We start from the raw sequence: 17,743 nt of genomic DNA, 5'->3' as shown, positions 1-17,743 counted from the left end.
CTGACCAAGATGCTCTTCATAGAGGGATTTGTATAACTATGGGCTGACCAACAGCATGGGGCTGACGAAGGTTTAAAGGATATGTAAAATTTTTATTTTCAGAAAAAATCTACCCCTCTGATGGGCCTATTAATAAAATCATATCCCTGAAGAGTATTCTGAAAAGCATATACCTAAATATATTCCGGAAGTGCTGGGTGACCAATATGCAATGAACAAATATATATATATATATATATATATATATATATATATATATATATATATATATATATATATATATATATATATATATATATATATATATATATATATATATATATATATATATATATATATATAAAATTAGAGACAAGTCTATTTTTTTTTTAATTGATTCGGCCGTTACTTTAGATTAGATTAGATTTTTTATTGGTCAAGTTATTACACCTTAGTGCTATGACAAGTCAATGTGTATAATAAATGTAAATTACAATTAAAATTACCGAAAAGGAGTAGGTAGTACATAAAAATTGTATATGATACAAGCACAAAGTCAAGTAAATAAATATATAAATGTAAAAATAAAAATGTAAAAATAAAGATACATAGAGACACTACCTACATTGAAGATAGTCACTCTGTAAAGCTGAAGTCAGACGCATCATAGTAAGCATTCTCTGATAGATGTTTCTTCAGTTTCCATTTGAAATTAGCGAGGGTTGCATTTTTCATTGATTGGGGCAGTGAGTTGTACAATGATATGTATCCTTGTTATTTCTTGTCTTTGGTTTGGTGCTCTAATATTATCCTTGTCCTAGTATTATAAGAATGGTTGTTACCGTTTGTAATAAACTTTTGTAAATTTTCTTGAATGTGTATCAAATTGCAGTATATTACACATGATGGCAGAGTTAATATATTAAACTCAATAAACCATTTCTTACAGCTGTCCATCCTGATTGCATAGACCTTGCATGATATATTTTTTGCTAGTTTGTCAATATGGGGTTTCCAAGTGTACTTTGAATCAATGGTTATACCAAGACATTTCACATTATTTGAGAGGTTATGGGACAGCGAAAACATAACTGTTTTTGTCTTGCTTTTATTCACACATAGGCTATTCGCATTAAACCAGTCTGTAGCTTCTTGAATGACTCGCTTTTCTAATTCTGATGACTCTTCAATATTTTTTTTCCGAATGGCGAAGGACGTGTCATCGGCGAATAGCATTGTAAACATTGTCATTGAATTTGACAGTTCATTAATATAAATCAAGGAAAGTAGTGGCCCAAGCACACTACCTTGTGGTAGTGTGCTTGGGCCACTGTAAGTTACCGAGTTCTTCATTATATGATACACATGGCTCTCTCTCATTTAGATATGATGCTAGCAGATATTGTGTGCTATGCCTACAAATCCATAGTATCTCAGTTTTTCTAATAAAATGTCGCAGAGACGCAGTCGAACGCCTTGCTCAGATCGAGGAATATGCCAAGTGTTGTTTTCGAAACCTTCAGTTATGAAGTCAACTAATTCGAGCACTGCTTTTGACATGCTTCTTCCTTTCCTGAATCCAAACTGTCTATCTGTCAAGATATTTGTGTACTCTAAATAATTTATCATTCTTATTGACATTATTTTTTCTACAATTTTTGCAATTACTGGAAGTAGTGCAATTGGTCTGTAGTTTGAAGGAAAATTGATATCACCACTTTTAAAGACCGGAATTATTTTTGCAATTTTTAGTTTTGATGGAAATACACCAGATTTCAGAATCAAGTTGACAATACATGTAATCGGTCCTAGTAGCGCAGATAGATTTTCCTTATACATAACCACTGAGTGATTGTAAAATTCAAGCAAGCCCGTGTTTTTTAGGGATTTGAAGACTTCATTCAGTATCAGTTTGATAGAAATGCATCGAGTTATCAGCATTGCATGGAACTTGGTGGAGATAGTTTGTGAATTAATTATTGGGTGTGCTCATGTCATTATTCATATCCAGAGCTACATTTATAAAAAAGTCATTGAACTGCTCTGACATAAGACAAAAAGAGCTATTCGTGTGATTATTCCCATCTGTTTTTATTTATAAGCTACCAGATTGTTTTTTGTTTATTGTTCGATTGGTTCAGTTGTTTCATCGCCTTTTCTCTCTTCATTTTCATAAGTAATTGTTCGTATTTATATATTTTTTATTCAAATTCTGATTTGATTTTCTCACAGTTATTGATGTGAAAGATCCATAGTAATTTCAAAAAACTACACCTCACGATTTGATCTCCACAAACTTTTTTGTTTGTGGAAATCAAATCGTGAGGTGTAGTTTTTGAAATTAAGTCACATTTTAAAAACAAGAAACTAGAAAACAAGACAAATTATTGATGACAATTACTTGAAATATATTCACTACATTTTCTTTTGAATGAATTTAATGAATCACAGCTTTTTATATGACTTGGCAAATTATTAAATGCAATCAGACCAGAACTATATAACGAGTCACAACCTATATGTTCTCTGTTGATATAAAAATTTCCTATTCTATTTCTAGTGGAGTGTGTATGAATACTACATGTGTAGGTTTGCCCTTCCATCTGATTTTTGTTGTCTATCTGGCTAATTCCATTCTCATTTTGATTGACAAGCTCAGTGTATTGTTTTGCTAACAGCTCCTGTTGGATTTTTAGAATACCATCTGATAAATCCGTTAGGGTTATACTCTTTTTGCTTTGATCTTCTTGTTTTCCTCGTTGATTCATATTACTGGAATTCGTGTCTCCAATCTCAGTGTTTTTGCAAGGGTGAGTCACAGTTGGCGACTTCGAAGTATTTGGTATAGTTTGTTTACCCTTTTTTTTTTGTTCTTGGGTTTTTTTGTAGTCAAGATTTAGATTGTCCACCTGCTCTTTTTTGTTATCTTTTTCGTGCATTGATTCAATGTAAGTGTTCAATATTTTTACCTTTTCTCGTATTTCATTATTTGTCCTTCTGCTTTAGAATATATAAAAATGTAATTGAGTCCAACTTACTCTCATTTCCTGAGAGTTTGTCTACTGCATCATAGAATAGGTTATCCTCGCCTTGATTATTATTAGGCATACCTATATCTATCTCATGGAAACATTTAGGGTTTTTCGATGAAATTTGCTTGTTTTAGACACCCAGGGTGATATATATGATTACACTTTGAACACAAAACTTTGTCTTTCACTATTTGACGTCCACAGTGTTTGCACAGACTAGTTTTATTGCAATTATAATCACTTTCTTTTTGGAGATAGGCAGACGAACCTCCGCCGGCCGCCATGTTATCGCATGGCATGTTATATCCATATAAAATCAAAAACATTAATCTAACGCTGACTAACAGCGTTCGGGACTTGGGAGTGTTGATTGATGAGACAGATATATCTATGATTGAGAAAGTACAAAACAAATTTCTGAGATCATGTGTATTTAAGCTCGGATACCAGAGGTCCGACTATGAGTACTCAGACATTCTGCTTCTTCTGAATTTATCTACTTTGAAGCACTGCCGACCTGAAATTGATTTCAAGACTCCATCATCAAGTTATAAATGGTGATATAAACTGTCTATTTGTAACACAAATGATTAACTTCAATGTAAATTCAAGAAGAACCAGAGTGTCGGAGTTGTTTCAAGTTCCTTACCATTCTACTAGCTATGGCTTAAATGAAACCATCACTAGAATGCTTAGGTTAGCAAATAAGAATACCATCTATATTGATTTGTTCGACTCTTCCTTGTACTCTTAAAAATCAGGTTGAACGTGTTGACCTACTATGAAGAAACTGCTGATTATTATTAACAATGATTAATTACTGTTTTTTTTTTCTTTTTTGTCATTCTATATTATTATTCAATTGTTTATTTTTCAATCATACTATTTATGTGTTCATTGTATAATGATAAATAAATAAATACATTTGTAACTTTGACTTCAAACTCATGCAATGTTGGTAGTGTAGTTCATCTTCTCAATTGATGCTATCTTTTTTCGGTTAACATGTGTAGCTCTGTTGGACGGAAGTAGTGTTCGAGTTGGATTTATAATTTTTAAACTCGTAATTTAAACTTTGATCCCATAATTCTTGCAGAACACTATTTAAATGTGTTTTTTTATAAATGAATTGAAGGATTCTTTTGAAGTATTTCATTGAGGGATCCATTTGACAATTATCCTAAATGAGCTTATATCTTTGTATTTTCAATCACTAAATTATATTTCCAAATATTATAATGAAGCACAAAAGAAATAATTCTAATTTTTAGGTCGTGGAAGAGGTAGAGGCCGAGGTGGAGGAGAGCGTGGACGTGGTGGGAGAGGTGGTGGCAGAGAAAGAGATGGGGATAGGGGTTTCGGATCTGGGGAGAATGGATTCGACAAGCAGAAAGGGGAAAGTGGTGAAGAAGTCAAAAGAGAAATTTATATTCCTCCCGAAAGAACAACTGATGAGGAACTATTTACCAGTACGATATGTTCTGGTATTAACTTCATCAAATTAGATGAAATAGAAGTGAACGTAAGTAAATTTTTCATTTTCTTTATTAATTTCTATCTAGTTCACACTATAAGTTGAGTTCTGTTTTCTGAAGAAATATATTGATGAGTGACCATCGTTTTCAAAAGTTCATATCAACAAGATACAATATAAAAATAAGTTAGCAGGAATTCCCAAAAATTTGCTACATGTAGCAAATGTAATATTTATATTTTTGAGAGTGTGATTGTCAGAAATACTTATTACAACTTTTTGTACATATACTTTCCTGCAATAAGACATGTACAAATATTTAATTCAGAAACAGAATGTTTGAAATACAAACAGAATTGAGAAAAGTGTTTTTTCATATAATTCTGCGTTCATATAAAAGTGTTTGTTTCGAAAGTATTTTTCTTTTATGTAACTCAATCTTTCTATGAAAAAAGCTGTTTCAAAAGGGCTTTTTCTGAAAATTACTTCTTGGCATGATCTACACATCTTTGTATAGAGTTGATTTTTGAAATTTGCTTTCTTCTTTTCTTTGAAAGATTCCCACATTTTTTTGGATCAAGATGGAGTAGTAGAAAGCCAAAAACTTTATTTCTCAAAAATAATTTCTCATAAAAATATACCTTTTCAATTTAAATAATAAATATCTTTTCAATCCAATAGGTATCTGGTGAAGATGTCCCACCACCACTAGCATCATTTCAACAATCTGGTTTGCGGCCACATCTACTTGAAAACATAAAAAAATCTGGATATGACAAACCAACACCAATTCAAAAATATGCAATACCTATCATAATGAAAGGAAGAGATCTGATGGGCTGTGCACAGACTGGTTCTGGCAAAACTGTGAGTAATCTAATTCTTCGGAAAAGTTTCAAAATATTTGTATTGTAATGCTTTGTTTTAGGCTGCATTTTTATTGCCAATGATTAACCAGCTTCTAAGTAGTCAAGAAGCACCAGTAACTGATGGAAATTGCTGTCAACCAAAAGTTGTGATTGTATCGCCAACGAGGGAATTAGCTATTCAAATTTTTGAACAAGCTAAAAAATTTGCCTATAATTCTATCGTCAAAACTGTCGTCGCATATGGAGGAACCTCTGTGAATCATCAAAAAAATCATGTACTGGTAAGTTGTAAATTATTGCATGAAAATTATGTATATCTGTCACAAATTATTTTTCTATCAATGAATATTGTTACAGATGGGATGTCATATTTTAGTTGCTACTCCTGGAAGGTTGAATGATTTTGTGAAACGGGGTCACATATCGTTTGCATCAATTCAATATTTTGTATTAGATGAAGCTGACAGAATGTTGGATATGGGTTTTCTTCCGACTGTAGAACAAATGTTGAGTGACAGTTCCATGAGAGCAACTGTAAGTATAAATCTATAGACATATAGATGAATTGAATTTTTTAAATTTATTTATACAGGTTATCTCCATTACATAATATACATAGAGTGAAGTAATAATACAGATACAGTTGATCGATATATAAACTACAGATAGTTAAGTAAAAGAACAATACATTAGTGTACACAAGTACATGTTATAATTCTGACTACAGGCTACTTTTTAATGTAGATAACGTAATTCCAGGAACCTCAAATTTTCTATCATTTTTTTTGAGAGTGCAATCATTAGGAGAATGTATGCCATAGTTGGTGATATGGAAAGGAATGTAAGAGAGATAAGTATTCCTGAGAGCTCTAGTAGGCACATGTAGATAGATTTTATTTAGGAGTTCAGTGCATATAATAAGACCATCCATTATGTAGTGCAGTGATTTCCATAAAATGGTGACCTTATAATTGATCCAACTTCTAACCAAGAAATTATTAATGCAAAGTAAATTGTTCACAATGATCTAACAACAGTTTCGTTAAGTGAAACCTAATAGTTGTGAAGTGTTAACTGCAATATAATTTAAATGAATTGAGGGGGTTATATTTTTAGGAGTGATTAATTTTTTGGGAAAGAAAGTTTTTGGCTTTCTACTACTCCATCTGAAGATTCTCTCATCCCTTTTTTTTGTATCAGATGGAGTAGTAGAAAGCCAAAAACTTTCTTTCCCAAATAATTTAAATGTTCTGCAAAACGTAACTGCTCATCAATAATAACACCTAGATCCTTAACTGAAGTCTCATATGTTAATTGGTTTTTCTTGTTAAGAGTATGAAGTGTGAAATTTCCTATTTGATTTGTAAAAACTGATATAATTACATTTATCAATGTTCAGATGCAAATTGTTTTCGTTACACCACCTAACTCAGTTGTTCACATCTTGTTGAGTTAATTTAGCATCCTCCAATGATCTTATTGATCTGAAGAGCTTTTAGCCATCTACAAACATAAAAAAGTCCGTGTTCTCAAAACATTTGGCTATATCATCAACATCTGAGGTTCAACTCAGTACACCTTGAACTTCACTGTTTAAGAACTCTTTCATCTGGAGAACTGTGTTTATGTGGAATGGACTTCCTGAGAACGTTTTTCCTATTGGATTTGATCTCTAGCGATTCAAATCCAATGTGAATTTCTACTTTTGCACAGGCACCGCTCTGAGAGCACCTCAAGGATTTTTCTGTAAGTGCTTGTTTTTTGTCCTTGAAAAAATGTTGAACAGGAAAGTTGCACAATTGAGATCTTTATGGTACCCTGATGGAACCAAATTATATGAGATGTAGCATACACTATCTTGACTTGCATTGGTTAAAATTTTGTGGTCTACACGATCAAATGTTTGGAAAAATAAGTGTATACAGCATTCAGTTGATCTCTGCTTTCCAAGATACTTATTGGTTTTTTTTCCAAACACCAGCAGGTTAGTTTAAGTGTATTTTTTTTTATTACTCATCAGAAGCTCTTTACTATAGAAATTCATTTGGTAACTCGCCGAACTAGCCAATAATTTAGGAAGGGGACCTTTGATTACGTACACTACGGTAATTTTGTATATGTTGTTTGTTTTCTGATTTAAATGTAGGGCCGATATAACTGTTCTGAACTTCTAGGACAATACCCATATCTAATGAACATTTAAAACTAAGGAATATAGGGTAGGGTGTGTCAAAGAATAAATACAATTTTTTAGAAAATGATCAGATATTCCATCAGGGCCTTTAACTAGTTTACCTGGTAAAGATATTATTTTTCCAAAAATGTCTTCAATAAACACATTGAAATTTGGAATATTGTAATTAACATGAGCTGGTGTATTGTAATTGACCTCAGATATATTCTCTGAGTAAACTGTTAAAAAGAAATGGGCGAAACAATTTCCAATCTGTTCAGAGGTATTTCCTACCATGTTATCATAATACATAGTATTAGGTAAATCAATAGATGACCTTTTACTATTTACAAACCTCCAAAGCAATTTTGGGTTAATATATAAATCACATTCTAATTTATTCATGTAATCACTGAAACAAAGCCTAGATAAATTTCTACATTTGCTAGTTCGTACTGGAACCTCTGGCGTATAATAAATCTACAAAAACACTTTCCCAACATCAGTACATAAATTACTGTCTCTCGACGATCATTATGACTGATGATCTTCCGAGGATGCTAACTTGGTTTGCGAAACGCGCGTCGATAGACCGTAATTTTTGTTCTAGTGTTGAGAAAGTGTTCAATAAATCTCTACATAACGACCTTTGTTCACAAAAAATATGGTAGTCATGTATATTCTGGATAATCTTATATTGTTTATGAGCGATGTTCTTTTGTTTTATGAATTGCCTTGATTCTGATCTAAACCATTTTGGAAAATTATATGTTCTGAACCGTTTTAATGGCACAAAGGGAGAAATCGCCATATTATTATGTGATAAAAACTTTTCACTGCATCATAAATATCTGACAGAAATAAATGATTGTTCGTATTTACTTCAACTAAATAATTATTGAGACCTATAGAGTCTGCATTTTTGAAATCATAATAAAATTAATTGTATTTTAGTTACTGTAGTGCTTTACTTATTTGAGTTTCAAATATAACTTATGTGATGATTACTGTTGAAACCAGAAACAAAACCAGAAGACTTTGAGAGAATATTAGAACCAAATCTTCCCGGGGTGAAATGCGAAGTGCATCAATCCAAGAGACCAGAAATATATGTCTCAATGAAGGTTACTTTAAATAAAGAACACTTATAAAACGCATGGAAGCAGGAAATATGGCCAAATGGAGCGGTAGTGTCACATTTTTTAGCCAGGAAGAGGGTGCCTGCAAACATAATGGATCCTCTAACACAGACGCAACCCAACTAAAACCCCCGTCAACTACAACCCTCTTACATCAGAACATTAGTTTGAGAGATGAAAACAACGAAAGTTCGGTATCTATTCTACTTGCTAATGTTCAGTCACTCAGAAACAAAAAACTGCTTTTGGAATCGATATTATTAGAAGACTTTGAATACGACATAGTTTGTTTAGATGAACATCACCTAACAAGGCAAGAGGTCGAAAGTTTTGCAATTGAAAATTATGACGTTTGTTCGTTTTATGCTAGATGTAACTTCGAAAGGGGTGGGGTAATGATTCTCTGTAAAGAAGGAATGAAGTACAAAAACAGGACTGACCTTCAAAATCTATCGGTGGAAATACACTGTGAGTTAACGGCTATCCAGCTGGTTGATTTTCAGCTCTTAATAATCACAATATATCGTAGCCCAAACGGAGATTTTGAAATCTTCTTAAAAAACTTCAACTTATTATTGAAAAAAATATTTAACTTAAAAAAAGTAGTCATAAACGGAGACTTTAATGTACATTTTAATCATAAAAAAAACCCTAAGACTAAAAAATTCACACAATTGATAAATTCTTTTAACTTTCATGAAAAAATCCAACATAAAACGAGAAATGAAAATACCCTTGATAATTTTCTCTTGAACTTTGAGACGGATGCACTCACGAGAGTATGGGATCCGGGCCTATCCGACCATAACATCGTAAATATGAAATTAATGCTAAGCAGTGATGATGGACGTAATAGCAACAAAATATATTACAGATCCTACAGAAATGAAAAAAATAAATTTAATTTTTTCCAGAAATTAGATATGCAGAATTGGGATTTCGTTGATTGTAATGAATGGAGGATAAACAAAAAATTTTTGAAATTTATTGACACACTCAAGTCATGTATGGAAAATTGTTTTCCTCTCAAACAAAAAAATAATAACAAACAAAGCAGTAAAAAATACTGGTACACAAATGAGCTCCAAACCGTGAAAAATCAATTACAGCTTGTATCAGAACTATGCCAAATTTCTAATGATATTCTTATAAAAAATCTAAAAAAAGAATATCAAAAAGTATACAAACAAAAACTGAATATTACAAAAAGAGAGTTTAATAACAGGAAAATAAAGGATTCGAATAATATTAATAAAACGTGTTGGGATATAATAAATGAAGAGAGGGGCAAAACAAAAACACAGACAGAAATCAAACTAAACGAAAATGAGATAAATGACTTCTTCGTTAACAAAGCAGACGATATATATCACAGTATAGTACAAACCCAATCACATGTAACTTCTCCATTGCCAGGAAATTTTAGCTGTTTCCCAAACTTTAAATTTAGGGAAGTAACCTTTAATGAAACTAGAAATATAATAAATAAAATGAAAAATAAAACTAGTGCTGACCATTATGAACTAAATATCTTTTTAATAAAAATAATCAAAAATATCATAATCTCACCCTTAACAAAGTTGATAAACGAAGCAATAAAATCAGGAATTTGCCTTAAAATTACTAAAGTGATCCCAATACCGAAAGAAAAAAATGCTGAAGAATTATGTAAACTGAGACCCATCTCAATACTTCCCGTAATCGGCAAAATATTTGAAGCAGCTCTGAAATTGCAGTTAGTAGAACACCTTGAGGTACATAACATCATTCCAGATTACCAATACGGTTTCCGGAACGGAAAATCAACCACGGACGCTGTAATGCAGCTGGTAGATAAAATCGTCGTAGGATTTCAGAAATGTGTCCACACAGGAACAGTGTTCTGCGATCTTCAGGCGGCATTCGATTGTGTGTCACATGAAATTCTGCTTAAAAAATTGGAGAGGTTCAAATTTGAGGAAAACTCAATTAACCTTGTTAGATCATACCTATCGGAACATAGACAATACGTTTTTTTGAATAATAAGGCATCTGATACCAAAGAAATAAAAAACGGAATCTACCAAGGTTCGGTTTTGGGACCAGTTCTATACTTGATTTATGTGATTGATTTCAAAACTGAAGATGACTCTGAGATTACGCAATTTGTTGACGACACGTCATTAACGCTCCAAAACACAAATTACGAGGCTATAGTTAAAGAAATGAAAGTAGCAGAATCGAATGCTAATAGATGGCTGACAAATAATAAATTAAAATTGAATACAAATAAAACGCAACATTACTTTTTTACACACAAACAACTGCCTATAGACCAAAATGAAACCTATAGTCAAGCGGAACATGACCAACTCCTGCCAAACGATCAGCTTCCGCTAAAACCGATGAAGAGGGAAGAGGAGATAGGTGAAAGCACTCGAATGACCTATAAATAGTCAGATCTCGGAGACTAATTGAATCATATCCAATTTTTTACATTTTTATACGAAAGATCGGTACATATATATTTTTAGTGGTATATCATAAAACAATTGTAAATCACTTCTAAATTGTGATGAAAAAGTTGTTTCGCACTACCTAATCCCAAAATACCATAGTTCAGTTGTGAATGTATCAACGAGAAATATAGAATTTCAAGATATTTTACTAAAATGAATTGTTCTAGATATTTATGTTTTGATATTAGATATCCCAATTTTTATAGGATAAGAAATGTCATGGGTCCAGTTCAATTGTAACCAAAATAATTCCAAAAACTTCGTCCTACAAATATTGAACTTGCTATTGATATTTATTGGACCAAAATTCGGTAGTCAATTTTAACAACTGATGACGAGAAGATATTATTGTTTATCAATATTTATGGTCAGTGAATTTTCATCAAATCAAGTTTAAATGTTTCATATATTTCAAGATCATTATGATATATTGCAATATCATCAGCAAAATGGAAAATTTAATGAATCCTCATAATATTCGTTAATTTATTCAATAATCAATATATTTGTTGAAAAGCAGGAGATTAGTAACTTCTTACAGAATGCTGCTCACTGATATATGAGGTGTCTAGTTTCAAAACCAGATTAGTCTCAGAATTGTTGATATGATTTTTTTTTCATAATTCAGATTCTTTTTTGAGAGCTGTAAATTGTCTATATTTTTATTCTTACCTCATGAAAGTTTTTAAAAAAGTATTCTTTTTCATTAAAAAATCTATTTCATAAAAAATTATCACAAACGAAGTAGTGAGAAGTTTATTATTCCCTTGTGATATCAAGAATCTAGCCTCCAGGATATCAGTTACCCCAAAACCTTATCATAGTTCTTGAATAGATTAAAATTGCAGCAGGATAGTTGAGGAATTAGATACTGAAATTTTTTTTCAATTCTCTACAAATTTCACTATACTTCTGTTTATGTTCATATAATACCAGAAATGCTTCATTTCTCTTTTTAAAAATTCTCACATTTAAAAAATATTTTTTCTTTCTAATCTTTATCTTTTTTCAGGGTGAACGACAAACTCTTATGTTTTCTGCTACATTCCCAGAACAAATTCAACATCTTGCAGGGAAATTTTTACACAACTATATATTTATTGCTGTTGGAATTGTTGGGAGTGCATCAACTGATGTGCAACAAATCTTCCATCAAGTTAGTAAATTTGACAAAAGGGACAAACTCCTTAGCATGCTTCAGGAAGGTGAGCACAAACTTCTTATTGAAGTAATAATTTTTAATGGAAATCAATAATATTTTCAGAAGGTATGATTATTTAATATGAAGGATACTGCCATACTTGAGAGATTGTAAAAACATAAATTATTTGTAGTATTCCTAATTCCCTGAAAAAAGCTGATACGAAACAGAATTCAAAATAGCTTCATTTCATTGTTTGACATGTTATATAGTTCTGCTTTGAATCTAGATGTTTCAAGAAAACCTCGTTTCAAAAATAATAAATTTTTCAATGTTAGTGTTCTTGAGTTTTCTAAAAGGAAATCTAGGAGGATTTTATTTGTATGGTCTATTTGGAATGAGAAAGATCTCCCGAGGCTTCTTTCCAATAACTTGAATATATGATATATATGAAGTGTGCCCCAGGATTGACATTACATTAGGTGCGAAGGTCTGAAATTTTTTTTATTTATGTCTGGTAAGAAATTAATACCAATAAAAATTCCAGATTTCTAAAAAACATGTCTGTCTCGATGGTGAAGTGAAAATTATTTTCTATTCAGGTAATTTACTCTTTTTGTTCGACATACACCAAAATGCTGCAAAAAAGTTTAATCACGGCTCCATAAAAAAATTCAGTAAGATTGGATCAAATAACCATTTATTGAGGTTAAACATTACAAAATGCATTTGCTCATAAATTGACTGCAGATTAATGCTGAACGGCTTTTTAAAAAAATTTATCGCACGTAGAGCAATTAGTTTTTTGTGAGTTATTTGTGAGAAATATGCATTCAAGGATAATCAGGTTTTTCATATATTCATTGCTTGAGAGCTTGACAAAAAACCCCAGTTGATGGTTTTTGCTGGATATGGTGAACACATCAAAGGATACGCTTGATTGATGAAATCATGAAAGTAACTATCGGTAGAGATGACAGACTCATTTATGAATGTTCCATGAATGGAAACTGACCAATATGTTCCTAGAGGTGATGTTTCCCTCAGACTTCTGTATTCAAATGAGAGTGTCATTCTAAAACAGTCTTGGAGAAAGTCAACAGGAGAAAAAAACGTGAAATAACAGATGATAGAGAATTTGAAAGCATATCGAAAGCAGAGGAACAGTCCAGAATATTACAGAGATCGACAAGAATAACTAAAGGAATTCCACCAGAAAATGAATATTTTGAAATGAAATTTCTAAAGATTCATATTTCCCAACTACATTCACAGTAGGTTCTGGTAAATGCCTTCCGATGGTAAATGCCAGACCGATTCGAGGCATTGCCTCTCATCAGTACAGGAAAAATACAACCCAGACAGCCAAGTGCCTTGAACTTGATTAATTTCAACTTGATTCTGCTCCATATATGAAACCTTCGCCTAAGAGAAAGATTGTTGGTCTGGGCTGGATCTTTCCTACACTGATGAGAGATAATACCTCGAAACCGGTCTGTAGGTGATCTAATCAAATAATTTCAGCATGATCCTGCTGCTGGATAAACGAGAAACATTTGCCGGACTAACCTCTGTGAGGCATAAATGTATGTTGGATATAATTCAATGAGTGTTATTGGCTGATGAAGTAATTATTATTTGGTAGGCATTTGCCAGAAGTTACTGTATAGGTAGTTGGGGGAATGAATGTTTCAAAATTTCAATTCAAAATTTTTGTTTCTTGTACATATGTATCTCTCCTCAATACCGCTTTCAGATACGTTTTGATCTTGATTGGAGTTTTAAAAATTGAAAATAAAAGATAAAGAATATATATATAAACTCGAGCATATGAAAATTAGTACTGAGATGAATAGAATTGTAGATTATACAATTCAAAATACATTATGACTTGTCATAAATGTAATTTACACATAAATTGATCAAATAAATCTATCTATTTTTCTAACATATATATGAAACTGTAGAACATTTTAATAATAGCTGCCCAGAGTGAAGAATTATTGATTTGCAAAAATTCATTGATGTTATAGCAGTTTTTTTTGAGTAAGTTCGCACTTAGAGTGGCTCTATGAGCAAGCATAGAGCTAGTAACGAGACTTGGGGATAAGGGAGATTACGACCTCATCCTCAAGTCATGTAAGTACAAATCTAAATGATTCTTGAAAATGGTGAGATTTTTCAAAACTGCATGCACGTGACTGATAAATCAGGAAAGTAATCGTATTTCGTGTAAAAAAATTATTTGTAAATTGCAAAGCGCTTTCGGCTGTTCGCTATCATCAGTGCGATACCTACCTGCAAGTAGTAAGTAGATTGAACTTTAAATTCTTTTAATATTGCAGAATTACTTACTCGTCAAGTATATACAAGAAGATCCTGCTGTCTTAAGGTACAACAACTTTAGTAAAAACCACTCTGAGTGGACATGAACATCACATTAAGCAAACATTTGCACAAAATGTGAATATTTTTGTTTGAACATTTAAAAAAATATTTTTAAAGAAAACCAACTCCAACGTGCAGAGTACAAGAAGGAAAAGGAAGTGAAAATTTTACATTGACATAAAGTCTTCAACTGTTACAGAACATATTTGGTTTGACAATTGATATATTTAGTGACCAAACTACGTAAAGTTTTCCAAAGTGAGCAAAGAAACATTCAATTGGAATTTTGAGAAATGTTGATTTTTGAAATGATTAATTTAATCGTCTATATAAAGGAATTTATGATCTATTTAATTGTACTTGCGTATTCAGGCAAAGGGGGTTGTTGTGTAATTCTTTGTCTATTTGTAAATCTTGTAGAAAATCCAACCTATTAAAATTTTTTGAATTGACTTCATTTAGAATTTGTGAATTACGATTGGGGCTGAAATTGTGTTTATTAAATTTGATATGTTGACCAAAAGCTGATTTGTCTGGTTTATTCAGGTGTTCAACGTACGTTGGAGATGGTTTTCTTTAAAAATATTTTTTTAAATATTCAAACAAAAATATTCACATTTTGTGCAAATGTTTGCTTATTGTGATGTTCATGTTCATGTCCACTCAGAGTGGTTTTTACTAAAGTTGTTGTACCTTAAGACAGCAGGATCTTCTTGCATATACTTAACTAGTAAGTAATTCTGCAATATTAAAAGAACTTGAAAGTTCAATCTAAAATTGAAATAAATATAATTGAATATTACTTACTTGCAGGTATCGCACTGATGATGGCGTAACAGCCGAAAGCGCTTTGCAATTTTTTTACATGAAATACAATTCCTTTCCTGATTTATCTTGAAAATGGCTCCAAAGCAGGAGCCGAAACGAAAATTTTGAAATTTGAAGGTGTTGTTATCGACTATTTGATTTCCATATACAGTGCGGTCCTAAAATAACTGTTAAATTCATTTTCTACTTGTTTATGAGTGCAAATGAAAAATCCTGAAACAGGTCAATTTTTATATTTGAAAATACACTTTTTCAATAAAATTATTCAACTGCCCTATCAACCCCGTTGAAGCTAGAGCTACCCTTATATAGCTTGTTGAAATAATATTTTATTATCAGATTTACTTGTAAAATTAATTTAAGACTAGTAGATAAGGCAACATGTGAAATTAATTTTAGACAATTAAGACGCAGGTACCTAGCAGAGGTATCTAGGGTATAAAAAAATATCAGTCAAAAACACTCACAGTGCCGCCTAACTTCACGTACACTGTAAGTGTTTTTGACTGATCTCTTTTTATAGATCTAATCTGTTTCCATATCACATTCAATTGAAGCCTGTTTTGGTGTTCCCCAGGGTAGTGACTGTGGACCATTACTTTTCAATATCTTTATTGATGATCTTATTGCACACATTGCTGACTCAGCGGGATTGTTTTTGTTGATGATCTCAAGCTATACCGCGTAATTAAGTCATATGTTGATTGTATGAAACTTCAAGATGATGTGAACCATTTAACCAATTGATGTAGAAATTACTGCTTGGAACTAGAAGTCGATGATAAAAGCACAGGGGAGAAAATGTTATAATAAGATATGTGAATGGAGTACCTCAAATCACTGAAGCGGCTGCAAAAAAGTAAAAACCAATCAGTTTTCTGTGTATATTCAAAATGTCGGCGGTATGAGAACAAAAAAATTAGAATTGCAACAAAGTGTTATGTGTTCAAACAATGATATTATAATTTTAATAGAAATATGGCTTAATAGAGACTTTTCGAATAGTGAACTGGGTTTAAAAGGTTTTAACATATATAGATTAGATAGAGACCAAACCAATAGAGATAAAAAAAGAGGAGGAGGAATACTAATAGCCACTATGGAATCTTTAATAACTGAGTTAATCGACATATCTCCTGACAATATAGAACATCTGTATGTTAAATTATCAATAGGTGCTTCATTATCGGTGGTGTATATATTCCTCCTTCTTCTGTAGTGAATACTTATATGGAACATACTGCTACCATTGATTATATTTTAGAAAAATACTGTTCTAGCAAGATTATCCTTTGTGGTGACTATAATATACCTGACTCATTTTGGTTTAATGGAGAGCTTGGTCTGAAAGTTGATTGTCCATAAAACTCACCTTCACTAACTTTATTACATTCATTCAGTTTCCATAATTAATATCAAATCAATAATATTCCAAATTTAAGAAATGTTTACTTAGATTTAATTTTTTCATCATTCATAAATATGTCTGTTCAAAATCCATCGGACCCAATTTTTCAAAATACATTACATCATTCTTCAGTATGTTTTGATTTAAAAAAATGATACAACGGAATATCTAAAATATGATGAATACTTTTATGACTTCGGGTGATTGTGGATACTAACAATCCAAACATCATGTAATAACTTGGTTTGGAATCTTTTAATTTTATATTTGTTAATTTTCTTTTCTTGTTCATAGTTTTTTTTTTATTTTTTCAACTCGTGTTGATAGTTCAATTTTTTTGATTTGTTTGGTTGTTGCTTGCATGTTATTTCAGTGTAATTTCAGTTAGTTGCTTAATAAAATAATTTTTCAGGTAATCCTTTTAATTTTTCAGGGATTTCAAATCAGTTTATATCATATTAGACAATGGAAATCTGAACTGATGAAATACACCACGAAACATTGTCAACCACCTTCAAACTGAACAAGTTATAGTGTGATTAAATCATATGTTGATTGTCTGAAACTTCAAAATGATGTGAACCATTTAACCAATTGATGTAGAAATAACTGCTTGGAACTAAATCTTGACTAGTGTCTAGAGTTTCAATCGTTCTCATACACCAATCACATATGAATATTGCATAAACTCTTTGCCCTTGAACCAAGTTGATGAAGTTAAATATTTTGGTGTTATATTTGATAAAAAGTTGTATTTCTCATTCCATAATAATAAAATAACCTTGAAACCACTAAAACTTCTTGGATATGTTGA

The 17,743-nt window shown here is 31.6% G+C and overlaps 1 protein-coding gene across 1 annotated transcript in view; it reads left to right on the top strand.

Annotated features, from left to right (window-relative positions):
* Positions 1-17,743, top strand: part of Vasa (vasa RNA helicase) — a 59,995-nt gene that overhangs the window by 33,032 nt on the left and 9,220 nt on the right. Inside the window, exons 5-9 of the mRNA XM_074178084.1 lie at positions 4,283-4,533; positions 5,167-5,352; positions 5,414-5,635; positions 5,712-5,888; positions 12,177-12,369. Coding sequence (XP_074034185.1) covers positions 4,283-4,533; positions 5,167-5,352; positions 5,414-5,635; positions 5,712-5,888; positions 12,177-12,369 — 1,029 coding nt within the window. The remainder of the gene's footprint in view (positions 1-4,282; positions 4,534-5,166; positions 5,353-5,413; positions 5,636-5,711; positions 5,889-12,176; positions 12,370-17,743) is intronic.

The sequence above is a fragment of the Leptinotarsa decemlineata genome, unplaced genomic scaffold, assembly GCF_025532065.1.
Source record: "Leptinotarsa decemlineata unplaced genomic scaffold, Ldec_3_MD MMD2_tig00003348_RagTag_RagTag, whole genome shotgun sequence".
NCBI lineage: Eukaryota > Metazoa > Arthropoda > Insecta > Coleoptera > Chrysomelidae > Leptinotarsa > Leptinotarsa decemlineata.
The sequence above is the reverse complement of the archived record's forward strand: the minus strand, read 5'-3'. Positions and strand labels throughout refer to the sequence as shown.